The 15,612-nt window shown below is 48.9% G+C and overlaps 1 protein-coding gene across 5 annotated transcripts in view; it reads left to right on the top strand.

Moving 5' to 3' along the window:
* The window catches only part of HNRNPUL1 (heterogeneous nuclear ribonucleoprotein U like 1), a 38,675-nt gene that overhangs the window by 2,891 nt on the left and 20,172 nt on the right, over positions 1-15,612 (top strand). For 4 of the 5 annotated variants that reach the window (XM_039244616.1, XM_039244592.1, XM_039244586.1 and 1 more), the window contains exons 2-7: positions 2,669-2,791; positions 5,466-5,619; positions 7,306-7,379; positions 8,829-8,968; positions 10,821-10,920; positions 13,418-13,530. In XM_039244616.1, coding sequence (XP_039100547.1) covers positions 2,674-2,791; positions 5,466-5,619; positions 7,306-7,379; positions 8,829-8,968; positions 10,821-10,920; positions 13,418-13,530 — 699 coding nt within the window. In that variant the 5' untranslated portion in view covers positions 2,669-2,673. The remainder of the gene's footprint in view (positions 1-2,668; positions 2,792-5,465; positions 5,620-7,305; positions 7,380-8,828; positions 8,969-10,820; positions 10,921-13,417; positions 13,531-15,612) is intronic. The other variant, XM_039244601.1, reaches the window with a different exon arrangement.

Raw genomic sequence — 15,612 nt, 5'->3', positions numbered from 1 at the left:
GTTTGAAGAACTGAAAAGTAGCTGGGGGTGGGGTGGGGCAGATAGCAAGTTGATAAGAGTTTGAAGTCGACGGAGTATCTGGGGGGTAGAGGATCCTTGTGGCCAGTACAGGAGTGTATGTGTGGTCTAACCTCTGTGGGAGAGGCGGGGGTATAGAATGGAAAGAGAAAGAAAACCTGTTGACTTGGCTAGAGGCCTCAGGATGGAGTGGGGGTAGTGTTTCTGAGACTGAGTGTCTCCACGAGAGGGCTCCTTGGTCCTCAGAAACGATTATTTGTGTGCCCAGGGAACGGAGGGGGGAGGGTCTCGGGGTGTGGTAGGGATCCGCTGCATGAGCCCGAAGGTACGGCTCCAAACTAGAGGGAGTGGGGTGGATCTGTGATTGTCTGAAGAAAGAAGACCGGAGTATGGAAGGGAGGAGGAAATCTGGAGTTAGGAAAATGTGGCTGTGGCTTTCTTGCAGGAACTTGGGGGGGTGGTGGGATTGATTGGAGATTGGAGAAGTCAAGGAGTAAGTAGAAAGGACTCCGGCATCCGGCATTTGTGCTATTTCTCTGAAAAGAGGATGCCATGAGGTTAACCGAGTGAGGAGAGCTAGAGGGTGAGGGAAGAGATGGCCAATTGGGTGGGCATTGGGTACTTACTGACTTACCAGTGAGAGGTGTGGTGTCCTGGAGGGGGGGGTGACCCGAGTGTAGACCAACAGTGAGGGCAGCAGTGGGGAGTGGGGGATTGTCAGGGACCCACGTGCCGGGAAGAATACTTCCTTTGCAGAGACCAGTGAAGGAAGGAAGAGTGCATGTCGGGGGCAGGAGAGATGCTAGCAGGAAGAGCCAGTGGCCAGAGGTGTCTCAGAAGAGGGACTGCTAGACTCTGGATAGACTTTGTTGCAAAGGTGTCTCTATGACTCCACACCGGCAAGTCAGATCACCTCTGTGAGCCCTGGTTTTCTCACGTGCACAACAGGGATGATAATATGCCCCCCAGGATTGTTACGAATGAGGTCACATGTGTAGGAGGCCTAGCACTGGGCCTGCATGTCATTAGGAGGCAGATGCTTTAGATGTGAAGGACCCTAGAACCATGGCTTGTCCGGGTGAGGCTCCCTTGGTGGGTACAGGAGAGATTCTTGAAAAGAGAGATGTGAGTATTTGTGGGAAGAAGAGCACCATGCTTGGAGCCTGGAAGACTGAATGGTTTGAAAGGCCCTCCCTGTGTTCCATTTAAGGAGATACTCTATTTCTTCCTTTTTCCTCTAACCTCTACAGCAAAATCCTCTGAGCCCCTTTCATGCCCCACCGCAACCCTCCCTCCAGGCTCTGGTAAACAGGGCCGTAGCAGACCACGTGATCTGTTACTTTCCTCCCTTTGGGCTGCACCTGGTTTGTGCCCAGATGTATTTGTCCTCTGAGAAAGGATCCAATCAGTTAGCAAGTGGCAGAATAGTCTCTCCTTCCCTGTGGTTCTGCCGGTCCTGGCACAGCCACCAGTAGGGCCCTGGAGGCGCCTAGCAGAGCTTGCTGCTGGGGTAAGAGAACCTGCTTGCTGCTCATCCTGGGCTTCCAGACTTCTCTCTGGGTTTAGCTGCAAGGTTCTTCTTGGGTTTGCTACTCTGGTTCTAGGCTCACCTCTGAACTTTCACATGTACCAATCCCAGGAATGTTTTGTTCTCCTCACTGAGCTTTCACCTATATATCCTTCGAGGGAGGCTTATCTGTTTTACTTTCTGGGTCCCTGTCTTAACTCCTGGTATGTCGTAAACCTGAGCACAATTAGAATTTGCCTTTTGGGTTTAAGTATTTGTTTAACGTATGTCATGTTCACAAAACTGAGGGCTTCAGTGGGGAAAGCCTATTCTCAGCTGTACTCAGGGTCTGGTATGTAGTGTGTACTCCACAAAAAGTTAATAATATTCTTATAAGAATAAGCTTCTATTCTTAGTCTTATTCCATTAGATACCTTTTTGAAGCCCTTCCCACCTAGCTCCAAATATTTCATGACTTATCCCTAATGAGTCTAAAGGCCACTATTATCATGACTCCTATTTTTTTTAACTGTTCCTTCCCCCCAACCCTCCCGTTTCCCCGTCAGCTGGGATGGTTACCCTTTATCTTTGCAGCTGTTGTGGGGTGGAAGAGATTCTTGAAGAGGGTTGGCTGTGCAGTGAGTTGGGCTGGGCAGCGGGCTGATTTAAGCTCTGAGCAGTTTTTAAGGTTGTGCTGTGAAGCCAACTCCCTACGCATCATACCTCGTCAGAAGACCGCTAGACTGGTGGGGTGGTTTTTAAACTGTGCTGCAGGGAGTCCAGGTGCCAGTAGAGTTGTCGCAGCCTTTGTGTGGGGACTTCGGGAGTGAGGTTAAGCTGGATACTCTCTCTGACCTTCCCATCTCCTCACTTTAACCAGAGCAGTTGTGCCTCGGTTGGTTTTATTTGTTGGGATTCTGTACAACCCGGTCACAGATGCATCGCCAGTCATTTGAGAGACAAGAGGGCATGTCCTCAGGCAATTGAGGCTGCTGGCTGCCCAGATAGGTTTCCGTCTGAAGGAGTCATCATACCTTTTAGCCTTTGGCAGACTATCTCAGTGGGGATGACATGGTGGAGCACCAGAAAGCCACCTCTCGTCCCAAGAAGCACCCTTCTAACTAGCCATTTTTTTGTTTTAAGATGTCATGGACAATATTACCAGGCAAAACCAATTCTATGAAAGCCAGGTCATCAAGCAAGAGAACGAGTCTGGCTACGAGAGGAGACCGCTGGAAATGGAGCAGCAGCAGGCCTATCGCCCAGGTGGGAGAATACACGTCGTATATCTCTTCTGAGGGCAACTGAATATGTATGTGGCCCTCACCATCTGCCTAGAGCCTGTCTCCCCAGAGAGATTTCACATCTTCCTCTTGGATGGTCCATTTAGGCTCTTTCGCTCTGGAAAGGTTCTTTTGAAGGAGAGAACTTAATCCTGCTCCCGGGAGTTGAGAGAGGGGAGTCTTCATGGTATCTGTTTTCAGACGTTAGTATCAGCACCCTGGGGAGTTGACTCAGAGGCGAGTACTTGAGTCTTATTTAAAATCTTAGAATGTAGAATCCAGCAAGGACTTCTTTTTTTTCATGTTTGTTTATTTTTGAGGGAGAGAGTGAGAGAACGTGAGCGGGGGAGGGTCAGAGAAAGAGGGGAGCAGAGGATCCAGAGTGGGCTCTGTGCTGACAAGAGAGCAGCTGTAGGGCTTGAACTCATGAACCATGAGATCATGACCTGAGCCAAAGTTGGATGCTTGACCAGCTGAGCCACCCAGGTGTACCGTATAGCAAGGACTTTTTAAATCTAGTCCAGTATTTTCCTTGTTCTGAAGATTCTTGTTCCAGAAGATATCATTAGGGACTTCCCAGGAAAGGGTTCCTTGGCCAAAACATACCTGGAAGTGCGGCACGTGCTATATCGCCTCTGGGAGCATTAAAGGCTCTGAGAAGTCCTGGATTGAAATTAAAAAAAAATACCCGTGTCATGTTGTTTAAACCCAGGGTTTCCCAAATATGTCTTTGCCAAACCAAATGTCTTATAGTGTCAGTTTGGGAAACACAGAAGCAACCCAGCTCTCTCCTCCCATTTTTACAGACTGAGGAGGTGGCTTATCTGATGGCAGAGCTGGGGTTAACCCCTCGGGAAACTGGTGCCTGGGCGGGCCACTGCTATTAGTTAATAAGCAACATTCCCAACCAGTTGTGTCCTACCTTTTAGAAAGCAGGGTCCTACTGTTGAGTAATGATAAAGCCAGGAAAGCCTCCCAGTCCTGTGCTCCTGTCACTGTGTGATAGCCCCAGTGCCTCTCCTTAGTGAAGTTGATGCTATCTAGTTGATTCTATCTAATTCCATTCTGGTTCATCCACAAAGTGAAATCCCCAGACATTTCTTGTGGGTGGCTCAGGATTTACTTTTAATGTAGGTTAAACTGCAGATTTGTGTCAGTCTCTTTGAGACTTGTGGGATCATTTGGCCCAAGGAGAGTATTTTCTGTACTGTTACCAACAGACTTTTTTTTTTTTAATGTTTATATATATAATTTTTTTTTGAGAGAGAGAGGGAGAGAGTGTGAGTGGGGGAGGGGCAGAGAATCCCAAGCAGGCTCCACACTGTCAGTGTAGAGACCAATGAGGGGCTGAAACCCATGAACTGCAAGATCATGACCTGAGCTGAAACCAGGAGTCAGATGCTTAACCAACTGAGCCATCTAGGTGCCCTCCCCTGCCCCCCCGCCCCCAACAAGCATTTATTGGGGTCTCCTGGGAGCCCGGCTCTGCTAGGAAGCACAGAGGCTCTCTTCAGATGGGTGAGCGCAGTCCCTGCTCTGGATGCCCAGGAGTCCTCTCTGCATGCCACGGCTAGGGAGTGATCCAAGGTGGACTTGGGTTGATTGCTGACACAAGATGTGATAGACAGTGTCAGGCATAGATGTGGGTTCCACAGTTTGCTCTCTGTTAGTTGCTTGGATTCTTGGTTCTGATTCTTGGAGTCTTCCAGAGACTGGGCCTTTCCTGTAGTTTACGGCATGTCATGCCATCCTGACTTTCTGTTTGTGGTGTGACTTAATAAGGCCATCACACCTATAGGCTGGATTCGGTGCAGTCCCTCGTTTCTGGAGTGATTCTGGGCTTTGTGGCAAAGGATTAAAACCAGTGGAGTTAGCTGTGGGATCCCAATGTCCTGTTGAATTGACCTTCCCGCTTCCCTTTCCAGACCGAGGAAGCTTTGTAAGAAATGAGGTGCAGAGATTCTCTGGGAGGAATAATTGGAGAATGTCGGATCGTGAGATCTCAAAGTTTAAAGGGATCTTAGAAATTCTCTGCCTTTATTTTTTCTAGAAAGAGAAAGAACATGACCCAGGGAGAGGGGCAGAGGGAGAGAGAATCCTAAGCAGGCTCCATGTCCAGCGTGTAGCCTGACTCAGGGTTGATCCCATGATACTGGGATCATGACCTGAGCTGAACTCAAAAGTCAGATGCTCAGCTGACTGAGCCACCCAGGTGCCCCAATCTTAGAAATTTTTGAGGGCTCTCTCCCACTCATTGAGGGCCAAGGTAGCTGCCAACCTCTCTGGGGCCTCTGGCAAAGTAGCCAAAGGCAGCCATTCGCCTTTGGGTGGGCCTCATTAAGAGAGCTGGTCTTTATTCAGTGCTGAATTCCCCTCTCCCCCATAAAGCCTGAGAGTTATCTGGCTGATGTGTCACCCCATCAACTACCAGTGCAGATGTGCCTGGCTGGCCATCCCCGACATCCCTCTGCCCTGGTCCTGTTCTCCAGTGCAGCCTTCTTGACTCCCTCAGCAGGCTTCCGTTGAACCCAGCAAGCCACCTGTGCCTAGCCCATCATCACTATAGCAGGATCCGGCCAACATCAGAGGTAAAAGAACCAGAAAAGTGATAGCTAAGGGGTTTCCAATCGTCTTGACCACTGGCTTTGTCCTGACAGAAGTGAAGACAGAGATGAAACAAGAAACACCCACCGGCTTCCTCCCGCCCGAAGCATCTCAACTCAAACCAGACAGACAACAATTCCAGAGTCGCAAGAGGCCTTATGAAGAAAACCGGGGACGGGGCTACTTCGAGCACCGAGAGGATAGGAGGTGGGTGTGTGGGGCGATTCTTCTTCCGGTAGGTCTCTGCGTCCGTAGCCTGGTGCCCACTGGGGGACCTTTGTACTGAGCAAGGGGGCAGAGCTCCCTGCACTCCCTGCCAGATTCAGCTTTGCTAAACTTTTGCTCCTTCCCTCAGCTCCTCCCTTCTCATTACCTACAGGGAAAAGTCCAAACACTTTGCCTTTCACATGTGAGATGCCAGCCTGCCTTTTCAGTCCCTTGCCTCACCGTCCTGTCATCCTGTTCTCAATGGCTGCTCAATATCCCTTGATGAAAAGATTTATTTCCTGACCCTTCTCCCAAATACACCCTTCCATCCATCTACTCATTTATCCATTGTCGCACTCATACTGCTTTCACAAGGTGCCTATCCTTGGGCTGGACACGAGGGACACAGAGATGATTTGTTTGGACAGTGGGTTTTGCCTTCTTGTGATCCCAGTATAGGGCCTGAGACAGACACATAAGTAAGCCACAGCCTAGGGGGACCAGTAGTCATGGTGTGAGTGTCTGGAGATCAGAGGAGAGAGTGTCCTCTCTGCCCTGGTTATTTTCCTTTTCCTGACAAGCCCTCCCTATCCTTTGCTGCAGCCCCCCATCCCACCTTAAGTGAAGACTTTCCTGATCACAGAAACTAAGAATGACCATTCCTTCTCTATTTGTCTGGACTGGCCATCTGACACGTTTTATTTCCTAGCTGGTGGGGTCTATCCTCTCACTGGCTTGTGACTCTCTAAGACAGGGCCTGGGTCTCTTGGCTGCAACCTAAGGTAGGACGTGAAACCACCTCTTACGAGTTTCTCCCAGTGCCTCCTTCAGAGCAGAGGCCTAGGGTATTTGGCCTCTGGAGAGCAGGGGAAGAATACCTGCTCTAATTCGAGGCTGGCAGGGAAAGCTTTCTCGGATGAACTTACTGTGTGAGGAGGTCCTTCTTTGTACAGGGCTCTGCGCTAGCCCCAGACTGGCGGGCCCAGAAGGGCAGTCCACCAGAGGGGAGCCTCCCAGATGGGCCTGGGGTACCTGATCAGGACACATGGGGGACAGGGGTTCAGACTGTTCTAGACAGGACCCTGGGCATTAGACCCCATCCTTCTACACCTCTCGTTTATTCCTATAAGTTGGAAGCCAGCAGTATTTTAACATTAGTCCCTTTTTAGTGTTTTGGTAGATGAGTCTTATTCATAATTTAGGACACTTGACAGAAAGAGACTGAAAAAATGGGTCATTTCAAACACTTGCAGATGTGGAGTCTTAGGAAGATGTGGGCAGATTGTGATTACTGGGTTTTATCTGAGCCTTTGCACGTCCCCCCTTCCTGGCCCAGCCCCTTCTGGGCCACTGTGTCCTCCTGTCACTAATAGTGCAGTATGGGGGCAGCTCTCAGCATGCACAGGGCATGGGGCAGAATCTTGGGGTGTGAGAGAGGAGCCCTCTTTGAACAAGCTCTGGAGCAGAGTGTGCCCTCTCTAGTCCCCATCCCCACCCTAGGAGTTAACAGCCCTTGCTCTCATTGCAGCAATGTAGGTTGCAGAGTTTTTTGGCTAACCTCTGAGAAGAAATCAAAATCAAGGAAGCAGTCTGGAGGCCACTTGTCAATTCCAGCAGAACCTCCGTTTCCCTTCCTCTGTGCTCATCCACCTGTTTCATGTAGCTTAACCCCTCTTTCTGACACAGGGGCCGCTCTCCTCAGCCTCCCGCTGAAGAGGATGAAGATGACTTTGACGACACCCTTGTTGCCATCGACACATGTGAGTCCTTAGGGTGCCCATCTGATTGTACTCTCTGCTCAGTGTTGGGAAAGTGGGATGTGAGAGACCGGGCTCTTGAGCGAGGTTGCTCGTTCAGAGACGGAAGATCTCACCCCATCTCCAGCTGGGATCCTGGGCAGATCATTCTGTTTCTCTGACCTTCTCTTCAGGAAGGCATAATGCTGCCCAAATACCTCAGAGGACTTGCAGTGACACTCCTCAGAATGGGTGCAGAGGCCATCTGGAACCCTGAACACCCAGGGGCTTGCCATCTAACCAAGAAGGGAACTTGAGTGCAGCTGGGGAAACTTAACTCTTTGACGACCAGTTCCCCAGTTTCCATCAGCTGCTCACGTTCCTGGTGAAACCAATGCCATCTCATCCTCTGAGGCATTAACATGGCCCTCCTGGCTGTCCGCCCTCCAGTTTCTTTCTGCTGGATAAGTGGCTTCCCCTAGACTGCACATCTGAACCTTAGGGGTGACGGCGATAGAGGTCCGGTCCTCCTCAGACTGCATCTCAGTGGTACGACCTGCGAATCTGACTTTAGGAAAAAGCCCAGTCAGGTCTGAGAACACTGTACTTTTCAGCAGAGCAGAAACTGCACAGCAAGTCACATGTTTCTTTATTCACTTGTGCTTCCAGAACGGTGCCTACATACTTTGGAAGAGAGGGAGACATCTTGTCACAGTCTTGTCTATCACACAGTCTCAAAGACCATGTAAAGCTAAACTTTTTTGAAGTATGGGTAGCAGCAGTCAGTGAAGCAACCATCTGATCAGATGTCAGATGTACAGGCTGTGACTCTCAGCCTTGAGAGAAGAGAGCCAGCCTGCTGGAAGGGGTGGTCAGGAAAGACTTTCTTAGAGGCCTGACCGGCTCCTTGAAGAGTCAGAAGAGTGAGCTACAGTAGGAGAGTCCAAGGGCTACAGAGGAGCCTATGGTGCACCTGCACAGCAGTGCCTGGGTGGCAAGTGAGGAGCCAGGACAGATGTTTGGGCCACTGTTGGCAGCGGGAGTCTGGCTCCCAGACTGACTTAGCACACGGAAATGGTTAAAGTGAATGGCTATGGGAGTCACCTTTTTAAAAATGCTACATCCCTTGAACACAATGAGGATATGGGTCCTCTCCCTAGCAAATGTAAAGTGCATTTGTGTACAGTTTTGGGGGGTTCCCTTGATGGCCATCCTTGAAGCCCAGCCAGGTGAAGAACCCAGTTCCTGTGCATAATGGCCACTCTCATCCTGTGCAGAGACCAGTTTGCAGTAGTCCAGAGCCTTGCTCCTGAACAGGAGGATGGTCAGTCGGTGTGGCTGGTTTCTCGTGCACCTGCCCTCATGATGTGTCAGCTTGTGTCCTCTTGGTTAACACTTGGGGAACTTCTCTTTGCCTGTGCCTCTTTTGGGACCTTTAAAACATCAGCCAACTCCTGGCTTTTTCCTCTACAGATAACTGTGATCTCCACTTCAAGGTGGCCCGAGACCGGAGTAGTGGCTACCCTCTCACGATTGAGGGCTTTGCCTACCTGTGGTCAGGAGCCCGTGCCAGCTACGGAGTCAGAAGGGGTCGTGTGTGCTTTGAGATGAAGGTGAGTGGGAGCAGCAGAGGGGTCAAGGACCACAAGCCGGTCCATCCTTTGGAATTAGCCTGTCATCAGCCACGATTGTAAAAGATTTAATTGAGCATAGACTGTGTTCAAGCAAAAAAAAGCGTGACAGACTCAAGAACTTTGTCATCGCTAAACCCTGTATCGGAAAAACAAGCCAGCTGCACATCGCTTCGTCGAGCTGATTTCTCTTTGGTGGGATTTTTTTTCCCCCTTGGTGGGATTTGACCCAGGTATTATATAGCAAACCTCACTAGGGATGACATGTTTGTAGAACTGGGAAAAGGAGTAGTTTGGAAGAAAAACGAGCTAGAAAGCATGGACGTGGACCCTGCCAGTTAAAGAGAGGCCAGAAGGAGAGCTGGGCATAGATCAGTCCTGCCACCAGGATTGATCCTCTACCAAGCCATCCTCTACCATCATCTCTCCATAGTCTGAGTCAGGTTCTGTTTATGAAAAAAGCGCACGGTCATGGTCAACAAAAATTCAAATGGCACAGAAGAGAGTACGGTAAAAAAAGCAGAAGTTAGACTCAGATCGCCCTAGTCCCCATCCAACCCTCCTGAGGTAACTTACATGTTAACAATTTCTTGCCTGTCCTTTGGATAGTCAAACTTAACTATGACCACTAGTATTTACAGAACCCTTTGCACAAGGTAGGTACGGTGCCAAGTACTTTACACAGATGTCTCCATTAATCCTCATAGTACCGCCCTGAAATATGCAGTTATCCCCATTTTTTAACAGGAGCAAGCTGCCAGCATTTTCATTTTTCATTGACTAAGTCTGTTGATTGTGAGTTGCACACTGTTTCATGTGCTGCTCATAGAGAAATGCTGCCGATTAAACTGACAGAGTGCTTTCTTCCCACATCAGTTGTAAGATCTATTCAGATTTTGGAACAGCAAAATGGAAAAACGTGTGTCCACAAGTCAAGAAAATAGGTTAACTTCATAGAAGCCACCGGCTAAGATAGACAGATATGGTGGTTAGGCAGTCTAACCTCTAAAGTTACGTCAGAGGCACTTTTTATTCTTCCTGCTTCTTTTACTTAATACTGTGTCTTGGACGGCATGTTCCATAGCAGTACGTGAGCCCCATTTCACTCTTTCTGACCACTTCATCTGTTCTGTGGCGTGGATGTGCCATAACATGGCCAGTGTCTTTTTGGTGGTAGTTTCGGAGTTTGTTTTTAGTATAAACAGTGTCACTGAATATTGTTGTGTGTACGTGTGTGTCCTGTGTTCACACATACACCTGTGAGTGCATCTGTAGGGTGAACTGGAAGTTGAATTGGTGGGTTATAGAGCAGATGCATTTGTAGGGTTCCCCCCGCTTTTTTTTTTATTTTGAGAGAGAGCAAGCCTGGGGAGGAGCAGGGAATCCCAGCAGGCCTGCTTTGTCAGCACAGAGCCCCATATGGAGCTCGATCCCACAAAATGTGAGACCATGACCTGAGCCGGAATCCAGAGTTGGACGTTCAACCAACTGAGCCACCCAGGCACCCCCGCATTTGCAGCTTTGATAACGGTTACTAAATTGCCCTTTGAATACACTGTGCCGGTTTATCGTTCTACACTAAATGGGACAGTCCCTGTCTCCCCTGCAGCATGTGAAGATTTAAAACTGACTGTATTTTGAAATACCAGTCTCTGTGGTCCTGTAATTTCCTGAGGCTTTCAGTGTGACAGGCCTTTCAGAGTGCTTAAACACCTTTTCCCCAGCAACAAAAGCCATTGCTGATTTTTAATGTCTGTGTGCTTCTTCCCTCTTGTGTTGCCCTGTAACCTGCCTCTGGGCACCAGCTCTGAGCCCTCATGTTCTTTGTCCCCAGATCAACGAGGAAATCTCCGTGAAGCACCTTCCTTCCACAGAGCCCGACCCACACGTTGTCCGTATTGGCTGGTCCCTGGACTCCTGCAGCACCCAGCTGGGTAAGGGGATGTCAGCCAAGCAGTCCGGAGAGTACAGCACCGTATCTCTGTTCCTGGATTCTTAAGCTTCCTAAGCTTCTCTTCCCAGTGTGGGACTCGGAACACGACTAGCCTAGGCTGGAGCACACATTGTCTTCAGGCATACAGGATTCAATTGGAAGGATCATAATCCTAATAACTCTCCTACGGGAAATTTAGTCTTCATATTTTAGGATAGAGTCCAGCGTTCTCTTTTTCTTTTCTTAAAAAATAAGATCAGTTATCTTCTGTCCTCAAACCGTGCTGAAAATAAGTTCCTCGAGCCCCATTAAGTTCTGTCTGGGTTTTCTGTCCAGAGCCAAACCCAGAGTAAAAGGGGAAGCAGAGCGCATTGGGGCGGTTGGCGGAGAGGCGGGCTGCTCATTGAGAAGTTTTGGATTTTCACAGGCCCCCAGGCCTCAGTGACGTTCTGGGCCCAAGTGAGTGATTTCCATGACCAATGCTGAGACCTGCTTTGGTCATATAAACCTTCTGATTATGAACATAATGTGTGCTCTTTGTAACAATTCAGGCCACATGAGTGGGGGGAAATGAAATCCTCCTAAACTTGTGAGATAACAGCCAGTGTTAACATTTTTATCTATAGTCTTCTGGATAATTCTTTTGTTCTTTGTATATCTCAAACTGGGTCACACAATGCATACCATTTTGTGGCCCAATTTTTTTTTCCTACTTAGTATATGCTGGCCATGTTTTTATAGATAACTTTTTCTTTTTAAAAAAATTTTTTAATGTTTTTTATTTTATTTCTGAGAGAGAGAGAGAAGCGTGAGCAGGGGAGGGTCGGGGCGGGGGGGAGGGGGTACAGAATCTGAAACAGGCTCCAGGCTCTGAGCTAGCTGTCCGCACAGAGCCTGACGTGGGGCTCGAAACCACGAACTGTGAGATCATGACCTGAGCCGAAGTTGGATGCTTAACCGACTGAGCCACCCAGGCACCCCTAACTTTTTCTTTTTAATGTTTATTTATTTTGAGAGAGAATGTAAGAACGCATGCATGAATGAGAGGCAGGGGCAGAGAGAGAGGGAGAGAGAATCCCAAGCAGGTTTCCCGCTGTCGGCGCAGAGCCTGATGCGAGGTTCTAACTCATGAACCATGAAATCATGACAGGAGCAGAAATTAAGAGTTGGACGCTTGACCGACTGAGCCACCCAGGCACCCCATAAATAAGTACAGCTTTCTGACCACTGCATAATTTTCTGTATTATAGTTTTGTCACTTAATTGTAAGTGATTTGTAGATCATTCAAGTTGATTGCAATTTTTTGCTAGTAAACTCTTGAGTTGTCCATGTGTCTAATGATCTGATTGTTGACATGAGCCTCGTTCTTAATAGTAGAAATGCTAGGTCAAAAGGAGTGGACGGTTTCATTTTGATAGATGTTCGCACTCTTTATTTCAGACTCCTTGGCGTCTCATTTTATCTTTGTCTTCGTTTTTGGATGTCAGTGGTAGGTAGATGGTACAGGTAAAGATCCAGAGCCCAGAATGGTCGGTTGTCCAGGGCCAACAGCTGGTTTGCAGAAGAGCTGGGCCCAGAATTCATGCCTGTTGTTGGCATCTGCTTTTCTGGCAGGATGTTCCTCGGGGTCCTGGCCAAGGGTCTCCGTACAACCAGGTGTCAGGCAGGGCCCTTGGAATCTCGCACTGCTTCAGCCCCCGGTTCTATGGCCCAGAGAGATCAGTGCCTTTCCTAACGGTTAGACCTCAGGGTCTCCAAAAGCAAAACCCAGCCCCTTTCCTGATTTCTGCCGCAGACCCACTGGCACCAAAAATTGATGCCATTAGTAGACTTGGCTGAATGTCAAGTGTCACAAGGAAGGTTGCGCCTCCGTGTACAGCCTGCCTTCTTCCTCTCTCCCCTCCTCCTCCTTTCCAGGTTCTCCCTCTTTTTATGCAGCAGTTCAGTTCAGCTCCCACTCCCAGACTCCACACCTCAACCCTCCAGTCCCCTGGAGTTCTGCACTATGAGGGCCATCCTTTTTTTTTTTTTTTTTTTTTTAATGTTTTATTTATTTCTAGGAGAGGGAGAGAGAGACAGCGTGAGCAGGGGAGGGCCAGAGAGAGAGGGAGTCACAGNTTAATGTTTTATTTATTTCTAGGAGAGAGAGAGAGAGACAGCGTGAGCAGGGGAGGGCCAGAGAGAGAGGGAGTCACAGACTGAAACAGGCTCCAGGCTCTGAGCTGGCAGTCAGCACAGAGCCCGACGCGGGGCTCGAACCCATGAACCGCGAGATCATGACCTAAGCGAAAGTCGGACGCTTAACCAACTAAGCCACCCAGGCGCCCCGAGGGCCATCCTTTCAGCAGAACCTTCCTCACTTTTCCCCATAAAAGCGCTGATTAGTAAAGCTAGTAAAGAAACTGATTTTTTTTTTCCTTTAAAAGTATGTGGCAGACGTAAAGGCTGTTTGCGACCATAGCAGGTTTAATCTGCCTTTGCCCATTTCTTCTGTCAGGTGAAGAGCCTTTCTCCTATGGCTACGGAGGCACTGGGAAGAAGTCCACCAACAGCCGGTTCGAGAACTATGGAGACAAGTTTGCAGAGAATGATGTGATTGGCTGCTTTGCGGTGAGTGCTGGCAGCCTGTGGTTGGCAGAACCAAATGTTGGTCCTGTCAGCTGGACGTGCAGACTTCGTTCCCAGAAAACCTCTGGCAATTGTCCGCCTCCTGTCCAGCCCCTCTTGCCATGGCTCTTTGTCTTTCTTTACCAAACTGGAATGTTGACTGTCCTTTTGTGCAAAATTCTGCCATTCTGCCCCCTCTGGTCTTTCGTGCAAAGCTGTCGGATGGCACCCTGGTTTGGGGACATCACGTGTGCACAGCCTTCTTCCAATCCTAGATACCAGAGGGACGTTTTCTAAACTTTTTAGACGTTTATTCATTTTTGAGAGAAAGAGAGAGAGAGAGAGAGTGCAAGCGGGAAAGGGGGCGAGTGAGAGGGAGACACAGAGTGGGAAGCAGGCTCCAGGCTCTGAACTGTCAGCACAGAGCCCCACACGGGGTTCGAACTCACAGACCACGAGATCATGACCTGAGCCAAAGTTGGATGCTTAACCAACTGAGCCCCTCAGGCGGGACATTTTCTTAACAAACCCAGGGATTTCTTATCTTTCTTTGCTGCGCAGTAGCCTGTCTGTTCTCAGAGGCAGTGCTGTTGGCTCTTGCCCCACTGTGGCGTCATCTCATCCCAGGGCCTCTCCCTCCACCTCATGCTGGTTGAGGTGGGCTTCCTACAGCGCACTGTCTTCTAGAAGAGTGGGGGTGCGTGCAGAATAGAAGAGATAGGGTGGCTGCATTGCTCTCCAGCACTGTCGTCCACTGACAACAGCGACGGACACTCGACGGTGCTGCTGGCTCAGGCCTGCCTCCCTGGACCCAACTGCTGCTCGGCAGCTTACAGCCTGGGGCGGCGTCCCGCATCGCAAAGTGCCCTTGAGGAGGATCTTCACACCTACCTCAGGACTCTGTGTGCTCCTTAAGCCAGCCCGTTAGGAGCACTTCTAAGGATGCTTGGGGCATAGTAAGTGCTCAGTAAACACTATTCAACGCTGCTTCACTAGGAGTTCTAGATGTTGTCAGGTGTGTCAGGTGAGGCAGCCAGCTGGGGTGGCTACCCGGGTGCTTCCCCTTGGTCTGTTCTCCCTCTCTTGTGTACACGTGCACTCTTTCTTTTTTCCTTCAGTGTCACTTCAAGAGAAATTTCTGACTTAAAGAAAAGCCCTAAGAAAGCTCAGCCTTGCCCAGATTCTAACATTTGCCAGTTTACTCTGACCAGTTTTCAAATGTGCATGGATATGCATGTGATTTGCATCTGACCCATTTGAGAATGGGGTGCCTGCATCATGTCTTTAGTCCTTAGCTCTTCAGCATGCATTTCCTAAGAACAGGGCTGCTGTCTTGCCCACAGTACAGTTATCGAATTTAACACTGAGGTAATGCCATTATCTCCTCCACAGTCCACATTTAAATTTTGTCTGTTGTCCCAACAATATCCTTTAGAGCAATTTCATTTCTGGTCCAGGATCATGGATTGTATTCTCTTGTCAGGCCTTGTAAGTTTGAAAAGTTTTCCAGTCTTCGGTCTTTCATGACCTCATTATCTTTTTAATTAAAAACATGTTTTCTTAAACAAAAATTAACCATGTTTATGTGCTACATACTGCTCTAAACCTTGCATTTTTTCCCCATTTGACAGTAAATCTTGGCTCTCTTTCCCTCTCCACACAGAGAATATAGATCTAGCTCCATGACAAACTTTTTTAAAAGTTTTCTATTATTTATTTTGAGACAGAGGGAGAGGGAGTGTGAGTGGGGGAAGGGCAGAGAGGGGGAGAGAGAGAATCCCAAGCAGGCTCCACGCCAGCAGCACAAAGCCTGATGCGGGGCTCGAACCCATGAACTGTGAGATGACCTGAGCCGAAACCAAGAGTCCGATGCTTAACGAACTGAGCCACCCAGGCACCCCTGAAAACATTTTTTTTTTTAATAATTTTATTTCTTTCTTTTTTTTTTTAATATTTTTATTTATTTCTAGGAGAGAGAGAGAGAGACAGCGTGAACAGGGGAGGGTCAGAGAGAGAGGGAGACACAGACTGTGAAACAGGCTCCAGGCTCTGAGCTGGCAGTCAGCACAGAGCCCGACGCGGGGC

The sequence above is a fragment of the Hyaena hyaena genome, unplaced genomic scaffold (genome assembly GCF_003009895.1).
Source record: "Hyaena hyaena isolate Hyena2069 unplaced genomic scaffold, ASM300989v1 scaffold_9, whole genome shotgun sequence".
NCBI classification, from domain to species: Eukaryota; Metazoa; Chordata; class Mammalia; order Carnivora; family Hyaenidae; genus Hyaena; species Hyaena hyaena.
Note: the sequence above shows the minus strand (reverse complement) of the source record. Positions and strands in the feature narration are given on the sequence as shown.